Genomic DNA, 9,064 nt, shown 5'->3' with positions numbered 1-9,064 from the left:
AAGGTTGGACTTGTCTGCTTGTCAGGGGATAGCTAGGGGTAGTGGGTGCAAGTGGCGAGGAGGCAGATTTAAGCTTGATGTAACAATCAGAGCTACCCCAAAGGAATGGATCTACGTTACAGGTAGTGTGCTCCCCATCCAGGGAGTTATTCAAGTGGAGACCAGGTGATCACTTTTCAGGGATATAGTAGAATTCCTATCAAGGTATGGACAAATGGATGAGTACAGTCCCTTCCAGCTGTGAGATTTGGTGACCTCCTGGCGACCCCTCCCCTCCGAAGCCGTAGCCCTGATCAGCGCACCTTGGAGGGGAGGGACTGGGGTGGTAGGAGAAATGGGGGGAAATTGCCCTGTGCCCGCCTCCCTGACCTCCGTGACGCTTCTGATTGGCTTCTATCTAGGCCAGGGCTGCCGGGGCAGCGGATTGGCTCGGAAGCCTGCCCATCCCCAAACTGTGCTCTTTCTCCCCCCCACTCCTCCCACCCGGGAGGGATTTAAAGGGCCTAGGCGCTCTCTATGGCTACGGGATGCGAGCGCGGTGAGCGCTGCGAGCCCCGAGCCCCCCCGAACCCCCCTGACCCCAGCCGGGCAGCGGGACGGGGAGAAGCCAGGCAAGAGCCCTATATCCCATGCCCCGTCGGGTGCCTGCCACCACCATGTAGAGGCTAGCGACTGCATGTCGCTGTCGGTGCCTGGACTCCTGGGTCCCCCGCAGCCTGCAGCTCCGGCCCGCGGCGGCCACCGATGAGGTGAGCCCGAAGGACTAACAACTAGGGATGGGGAGCAGCGGTTTGGGGGTTTGGGACGGGGAGGCACTCATGAGAGGGGTTTGGGAGCTGGGGGACGGGATGAGGGGATTAAGGGTTTGGGGGCTCCAGTAGGGGTAAAGGGGTGCCAAGGAGTCAGTGGCAGAAGGAATTAGGGACTCCCTCGGGGCAGGAATCCGGGGAGGGGGGGTGGCGGTGGGTAGAAAATCTAGGAGGAGGCCCCCTGGGGTCAGAGAAAGGGATGGGGGATGGGGGATGGGGGAATGATTGACTAGGGGGAGGGGTGAAGACGAAACCTCCCCGACCATGCCAAGAACTAGGAGGCAGAGATAGGGGGCCCAGGGGATCAAGGATGGGGTCCCAGGAAATGGGGGAGGGGTTGTCCCAGAGCCGCAAGGCTGGGGAAGGGAGGGAATCTGTGACTTGAAGCCCCAGATGCCCCTGCCATTTGCCTCCTAACCCCGCCGTACCTTCTTCTCTCCACCCCCACCCCCATTTGTGGTGCCACTGCAGGTCCAGGATGGGGGCCAAGGCCCAGGCAGGTGGGAGAGGACGCAGCCCAGATCCCCTCCCGCCCCTGCCTCGGCCTCAGCCTCAGCCTCGGCCTCAGCTGCATCTCCCATCCGCATTAAGGAGAGAATCAGGAATGTCGTTGCTCCCGATTGTCTCTTTTGGGGTTCCTTCCCCCCACTGTGCCCAAGCTCTGCTAATGGGGCTGGAGCAGCTCTGGAAGAGGTTCCCCTCCACTCCAATTGGGCCTTAGGGAAGTCAGGTTGAGATAAAGTGACCTGGAATTGGGAAACTAAGCTGTACCCCCACTTTATAAGCAGGGTGACCTTCCCTTGGGACTGGGCGATGTTCCCCAAGGCCCAAGGATGTCTGTTATGTAACAGACAGGCAGGGCCACAGCCTTGTTACCGTGGTTACCAATGGGAGGGGAGGAATTGGGGCTGAGGAGAGAGGCAGGAGAGGAGGCCTCTGGGGATGCAAGACCCAGGTCCTCCCACTATCCTCCCCCCTCCTGGTCTCTAGGCCTTCTTCCCTGTCTCATACCTGGGCTTCCCCTCCTTAACATTCCCCTGTCCCCAGCACCTCTCTTCCCTGCCTCTCCCTCTGTCCTTTACCCTGTGTCTTTATCCTCTGTTCTCTGCTTATGTTCCCCCCCCCTTGTCCCCTACCTACCCTATGTCCTTCTCTCTCCACATCCCTCCAGGATCCCTGTCCTCCAGTCCCCTTTCTTCTGAATAGCAGTGTGCTATTCCCCCCACCAATACCCTAACATCACAGTGTCTTTTACCTCTTGAGCCTGCATCCTCAAGTGTTTCCTTCTCCAAGTACCTACCTCCCATATACCCATCCACATCTCCCCACATATTCCCTTCCATATCCTGTCTCTCCCTCACCCACACCTGTCTCCTTCCTCTATTTTAACACCTCCTCCTGTCATAGAGCTGACATCAAAGTCCTCTGAAATCTAACACAGCCTTGAGCTTTTCAGTATTAGATTACCCACTCAAGTCATCCTGAAGCCAGATTTGATAGCTCTGTCCCTCAAAGCTCTCCTGTGCTCTTCTGCCTTTGAACATTTACTCATTTAGTTCCCCTCAGTTGCCCAGGCCTGGAATGGCCTCTTTCTTCCCTTCTCTGCCTTATTGAACCCTCTACTATCCTTTACAGCCCAACACAGTCAAATGCTATCTCTTCCAGGAAGCCTTTCCAAATCTGTCTGGTTGCTCATGACCTTCCTCTTGGATCTTAGAGAGCCCTGGGTTTTGCTCCTCTCAAATATACTCAAGAGGCAGCTTAATGTAGTAGATTAAAGAGCTGACCTGGATTCAAGTCTCACCTCTGACATATACTGGGCAGTGTGACCCATGGGCAAGTGATTTAATCCTGCTGAAACCTCCTTCCCCATCCCCTGCCACACTCTAACTTTCCAAGGAGCAGTTCTGTATGGACAGAGGGAGTTTGTTCCACCAATGAAATCACAGGTCTGGACCAAACAAAACAAAACATTTGTGTAATATATTGTAATGTAATTTTTTTTAAGGCAGTTGGGACTAAGTGACTTGCCCAGGGTCACACAGCTATTAAGTGTCAAGTGTTTGGTCTGAGGCCAGATTTGAACTCAGGTCCTCCTGACGTCAGAGCTGGTGCTTATCCACTATGCCACCTAGCTGCCCCATAATATAATTATATACTGTAACTACATACTAGATTGTGAGTCCCATAAGGACAGATCATGTCTTATGTACATTTTGTATCTCCCCTAGCTAGAATCATAGAATCTTAAATTTTGAGAGCTAGGAGGAGATCATCTTGCCCAACCCCCTCATTTTACAGAAGAGGAAACTGAGGCCCAGACAGGCTAAATGACTTCAAGGCCAAATAGTAATGGAAGTAGAGTTTGAACCCAAGATTCCTGACTCCAGTTCCAGTACTGCTTTGCATACAGCACTCATTTAATATTTGTTGAACTAAGGAATGAAAGAATGAGCAAATGAATGAAAAATACTCCTTTCCACTGTGTTGTCTAGTGTTATTTTTAATCCTCTGTGACATAGGCCTTTCTACCATATCCTATCTGTTCCCAAATCAAATCATCTTCCCCATCAAAGAGCAATCCTTTCTTCCCTATTTTTCACCATGTCTGAGGTCTCTCCCTTCCAGTCTTTAACATTCTGTGAGTCTAGGGTTCCATTCTTCTCACCCTCAAAGGTCCCTAGAGCTCGGTCCCCAGCTAGCCCCTCCAAGCCTTTGAGACCAGGCTTTCTCCCTTCAGCCTCTGGGATCAGGGGACCTTGCCTTAAGCTTTGCCCATCCCCCAATCCAATTCTTGAATATGGAGCTGGGGTTCCACTACCTACCCATCCATCTCCACTGAAGGGAGAACAAGCAGTGAGATGAGACAGTTGTGAGAATTTTCCTGATGTTTGTACTGTGGGTAAGGACTACTGAAGAATGGAATGGCATCTGCCACCATTTTACTGGCAGGATCCTGGTTTTGAGGCAAGGACTCCCTAACCAGAGATTTCTTGACTTTTTAAATGAGGCTATTCAGTTGTTTTTCTCGAACAGCCCAGCTCCTACACTCACTCCCCCACAGGATTGAGAAAGCATCCCCTGGAGGCTGGTATGAAAAGTACTTCCTACAGGCTTGGACTCCATCCCTGATCCCTGGCCTGGAAATTCCTCCCAAGACCTCCACTAAGACACCATCCATACCCATCACCTCTAACCTGGCTTGGACCCTCTGTCTCCCTCCCCCTCCCCCCCCCACACTCAGAAATTCTGGGCTTTGAAACATACCCCACCCCCAATTTTTTGTAATAAAGAATGGTTCTGCAGGAACTGGGAAGGGAAGAGATACAGTGGGGGTGTTTGTGGGGGGAAAGAGAGAGAGAAAGAGAAATAGGCACTGTAAAAACAAGATTTTTTTAACATAACACAAGTTGAAATTTAGGTAAGGGCTTCCCTAACAAAGGAGGGGGATATAACAAGGTGCTAGTGGGCAGTGGGTAGTAGGGTGTGTGTGTGTGTGTGTGTGTGTGTGTATTTGAAAGGGATTGAACTCTTCCCTGCTCACATTTCAAAAGGCTGGAGAGAAAAGGGAGAAGCTGTGGGGTGTGGGACTGGAGTGAGAGGCTATAAACCTCCATCAGGTAAGCCTCATTGCCCCAGCTCTCTCCAGGGTTAAGCTAGAGTGTTCATCAGGTTCTAAGCAACTTAAAGATCTAGTGGAATTCAAAATCATAGACTCATAAAATACCAGAGCTCTTAGAAGGCCCTTAGAACATGGAACATAGGATGTCAGAGCTGGGAAGGCCCTTAGAACGTAGAATGAGGAATGTCAGAGCCTGACAGGACCGCAAAGACCAGTGGCAAACCAGGGGGAATTAGGAGACCTAGCTTCTAGTCCTATTTTTGCCACTGACTTACTGCAGGACCTTGGACAGGGCACTTTCCCTCCCAGTACCTGGGTTTCCTCATCCAGAAAATAAGATGATTGGACCACATGGTTTCTAAGCTCCTTTCCAGCTCTGGCTCCTATGTCTAACAGGCCTTCCATTGCTAATAGCCTGTTCTTTGCCATTCTGACACTATATTTGAAGTCCCTTCTCGGTCTGACCAAGAGTCTCCATAGAAGACCCCCTGGTTTGTATCCTGTGTGGTACCCGATCAGGTGCTCACCTCGAGTCCTCTTTTCCACCAGGACACACCATGCTGACCGGTGTGGCCGATGGCATCATGTGCTGCCTCCTGGGCTCAACAACCAATGCCGTGGGGCCTCTGGAAAGTGTTGAGTCGAGTGATGGCTACACTTTTGTGGAGGTAAAGCCAGGGAGAATCCTTCGGGTGAAGCACGTGTGCCCCCCACCTGTGGGAGACCAGCCACCGGCACCGTTGCAGCAGCCGGAAGGGGAGCAGGGTGGGCTGGTTCACTGCAAGCGGCGCATCACCGTCTACCGCAATGGGCAGCTGGTGGTGGAGAACCTTGGCGACGTGCTTCGAGCTGACCTCCTGCAAGGGTACAATGGTATTGGTGAGCCCCCCTCCACCCTGGAGCTGGAGATGCCCGAACCTTCTTCCTCACTGGCAAATGGCCCATCGGGGGATGGGGCCCTCCCAGGTTCGGGGCCTGCTGGGCGTCGGCGGAGGGCACGGCGTCCCAAGCGTACCATCAACATCGACTGTGAGAAGCGGGTCACCAGTTGCAAGGGTGCCCAGGCTGATGTGGTCCTCTTCTTCATCCACGGCGTGGGTGGCTCCCTGGCCATTTGGAAGGAGCAACTAGACTTCTTTGTTGGCCTGGGCTATGAGGTGGTGGCTCCAGACCTGGCAGGACATGGAGCCAGCTCTGCCCCACAGGTGGCTGCTGCATACACTTTCTATGCTCTCGCTGAAGACATGCGAGCCATCTTCAAACGCTATGCCAAGAGGCGAAACGTGCTCATTGGGCACTCGTATGGGTGAGGCGAAGGGGTGGCAGTTGAGGGGGAGGGCAATGTCATGGGAGAGAGGGATGGAGGAAACCTTGGTCCTAGTGCTTCTTCAGTCACCAATTTGTCGTGGAGCCTTGGACAAGTTGCCTCTCTGGGCCTTCCTTGACTTAAAATGAAAGGGGTCAGACTGTCCCTTCTAGGAAAGGGGGAGAGGGCAGAGACAAGGGGCAGGCTGAGAGTTCCTGGAGCAGGGGATCAGGAAGGAATCAGTTGTCCTTAGACCTCGGCCTATGACCGCTCTGAAGCCCAGCCCTGAGTTAGACAGGGTCCTTCTCCCAGCCCATGCCCCTTCCCCCAATTTCCACTGTTCCTTCAGGGCAGGGACTATTTTTTTATTTCTCTCACATCCCCAGCACTTAGCACACTGGTAGGTACTTAATTAATGATTATTGACTGACTAACATTAAGTGTCTGGCTCTTAAATGCTTGTTGATTGATTTAACTCTAACCTGAGGGGTTAGGTCAAATGGGAGGGGGGGATGTTTGGGGGGAGGGTTCTTTATTGGAGTCACAGGTATTCAGCCTCTTCCTCAGTCTTGCTGAGCAGCCCACCTCTCCCTGCTGCTTTAGGGTTTCCTTTTGCACATTCCTGGCCCACGAGTACCCGGAACTGGTTCATAAAGTGATCATGATCAATGGTGGTGGCCCCACAGCCCTGGAGCCAAGCCTTTGCTCCATCTTCAATATGCCCACCTGTGTTCTCCGATGCCTCTCACCTTGCCTGGCCTGGAGCTTCCTCAAGTGAGACCTGGGGTCCACAATCTCTTTGGAAGGGGCTTCTGACTCTGATATTGGGGTTGGCATGATGCCCATGGGGTGGCTTTGGGAGGAATGTGTCCTTGACTTCAGGGGCTGGCATGATGCCCATGGGTTAGCCCTGAAAGGGATGTATCCTGGCTTCAGGTTTGGCATGATGGCCAAGAAGTGGTTCAGGCCCAGATCCCCAAAATGATTTCCATCCCCTAACCCTTTGTACCCATAGGGCCGGCTTTGCCCGCCAGGGAGCCAAGGAGAAACAGCTGCTGAAGGAAGGCAATGCCTTCAACGTTTCCTCCTTTGTGCTTCGGGCTATGATGAGTGGACAGTACTGGCCAGAAGGTGATGAGGTCTACCACGCTGAGCTCACTGTACCAGTCTTGCTGGTGCATGGCATGCATGACAAATTCGTGCCTGTGGAAGAGGACCAGCGTATGGCAGAGGTACAGGGAAATATGGGGGGCTGGCACGGCTCTTTCTATCTCTTAGTCACCAATGGTGCAAGCTACAAAGGTCCCAGGAAATATCAGACTTAGGGCTGGGGGCTGAATCTCATGGTGAGAATCCTGGGAGGCAGTGGAGCCCAGAGAGGAGGGGACAGAACCCTGGGAGGAGGGGATGGAGCCCTGGGAAGAGGGGATGGAGCCCAGAGAGGAGGGGATGGAGCCCAGAGAGGAGGGGATGGAGTCCAGAGGAGGGGATGGAACCCTGGGAGGAGCTGGAACCCTGGGAGGTGGGGACAGAACCCTGGGAGGAGGGGATGGAGCCCAGAAAGGAGGAGCTGGAACCCTGGGAGGAGGGGATGGAGCCCAGAAAGGAGGAGCTGGAACCCTGGGAGGAGGGGACGGAACCCTGGGAGGAGGGGATGGAGCCCAGAAAGGAGGAGCTGGAACCCTGGGAGGAGGGGATGGAGCCCTGGGAAGAGGGGATGGAGCCCAGAGAGGAGGGGATGAAGCCCTGGGAGGAGGGGATGGAGCCCTGGGAGGAGGGAATAGAATCCTGGATCTTTAGCTGATACTGGGTAAATGGACACAGGAATGAATAAGAAAAAAGGATCCCTAATCATACATTATGGGAGTCCAAAGGAAGGACTTCTTCGGTGAGAAGGTTAAGTTGCAGAATTTCCCCTCAGTGCCCATCTCAGAGGGTGATTAGCTTTTGAGAGAGCCCGACTCCCCTCAGGAAATGGTCAGTTTGAGAGGCCTGCCCTGAGGCAAGGGGCTGGATGGAATGATTTCTGGCCTTGCCTCCTCCAGATCCTCCTCTTAGCCTTCCTGAAGCTCATTGATGAGGGCAGCCACATGGTGATGCTAGAGTGTCCAGAGACAGTCAACACCCTGCTCCATGAATTCCTTCTGTGGGAGCCAGAGGTCCTGGGGCCACCGGACCATCCTGATGCCAGTGCCACCGAGAAGAAATAAAGTGGATGGATGGATGGACAGACAGACCGATGGGGCGCTTTTCAAGAGGCTGGGAGCTGCAGGAGAAGGCGCCTTCCCTCAGGCCTCAGGGAGGGCCATGGTTGCCCTCCCTCCGGCTAATGGAGGGGGAGAGGAAAGCCACGCTGAGGGGGCCCCTCCCCACCCAGGGATCGAGGCGCCCGTGGAGGGCTGCCCAGTGGCATTCGGAGTTGTCCAGCAGGGCCAGACTGGCCACTGAAGGAGGGGGCTGAAGCCTCCCCCAACCCCATCCCCCTTTCTTGCTTGTCTCCTTTGCGTACCCGTAGGCGCTATTTGGGGAGGGGGTCCCCGAGGCAGTCTGCCTCGGGAAAATTAGGGATAAATCCCTACCCTCCTGGGAGGGAGATGGGCCAGTTCTGGCTTTCTGGAAGGGTTTGACACCCACCCAGTCTGGCCAAAACAGCAGGGGGAGGGATCCTTCCCCTGCTCAGCTGTGGCCCCAGGCTACCCCCAGCAGGATTAGTTGTACCATCCCCATATTTCTAGGGAGCTGGAAATCACCCTCTCTATATTTAAGGACCTTGTACAGAAACTTACCTTCCTTCCATGTTGTAACCCCCCCCCACCACCTCCCAATCCAGTGCTCAGTATTAAGGTCTCCTCCTTTGTCTCCCCACTGGGCGTCTGTCTCGTGTATCTCTCTTTGCTGAGGACTGATTTCTAGAAGGTGAGACTTCTCTCTGTCATCAGCACTGCTGCTTCGGAGGAGGGATCCTTCCTCCCTCCCCCTCTGCCCCTCCTCCACCCCCATTTGACCAGGGACACTTATTCCCACCTGATGGGGCCCCTCCTAGCTGGAAAGCCCTTGTCAGCTTGAGAGAGGGGACTGCAGCCTGTGGGGGCAGGGATGGAAGTGGGTGTTGGGGTGGGGGAGACAGATGTGGATTGTACAGACCACGAGCTGTAGCCCAATAAATGTGACAATCACTGTCATCCACAGGCCGTGTGTGTTGTGAGCTGGGCTCATAGCATGGAACTTAAGCACCCAAACCTAGGATCCTGCTAGGGCAAGGCACCTTCTCAGAAACAGGTCTTTACATGCATAAAATAAGAGATGGGATTACGAAGGAAACCAATT

The 9,064-nt window shown here is 53.9% G+C and overlaps 1 protein-coding gene across 1 annotated transcript; it reads left to right on the top strand.

The window, feature by feature from the left end:
- The first annotated feature begins 488 nt into the window (after positions 1 to 488).
- On the top strand, positions 489 to 8,925 carry ABHD8 (abhydrolase domain containing 8). Its single transcript, XM_020969381.1, has 5 exons — positions 489 to 749; positions 4,981 to 5,737; positions 6,341 to 6,511; positions 6,753 to 6,969; positions 7,783 to 8,925. Exons 2-5 carry the CDS (start codon positions 4,989 to 4,991, stop codon positions 7,945 to 7,947), a joined length of 1,302 nt encoding a protein of 433 aa, XP_020825040.1. The 5' UTR covers positions 489 to 749; positions 4,981 to 4,988; the 3' UTR covers positions 7,948 to 8,925.
- The last annotated feature ends 139 nt before the right edge of the window (positions 8,926 to 9,064 follow it).

This window comes from Phascolarctos cinereus, unplaced genomic scaffold (assembly GCF_003287225.1).
Source record: "Phascolarctos cinereus isolate Bilbo 61053 unplaced genomic scaffold, phaCin_HiC Scaffold_4;HRSCAF=312, whole genome shotgun sequence".
Taxonomy (NCBI): Eukaryota; Metazoa; Chordata; class Mammalia; order Diprotodontia; family Phascolarctidae; genus Phascolarctos; species Phascolarctos cinereus.
Note: the sequence above shows the minus strand (reverse complement) of the source record. Positions and strands in the feature narration are given on the sequence as shown.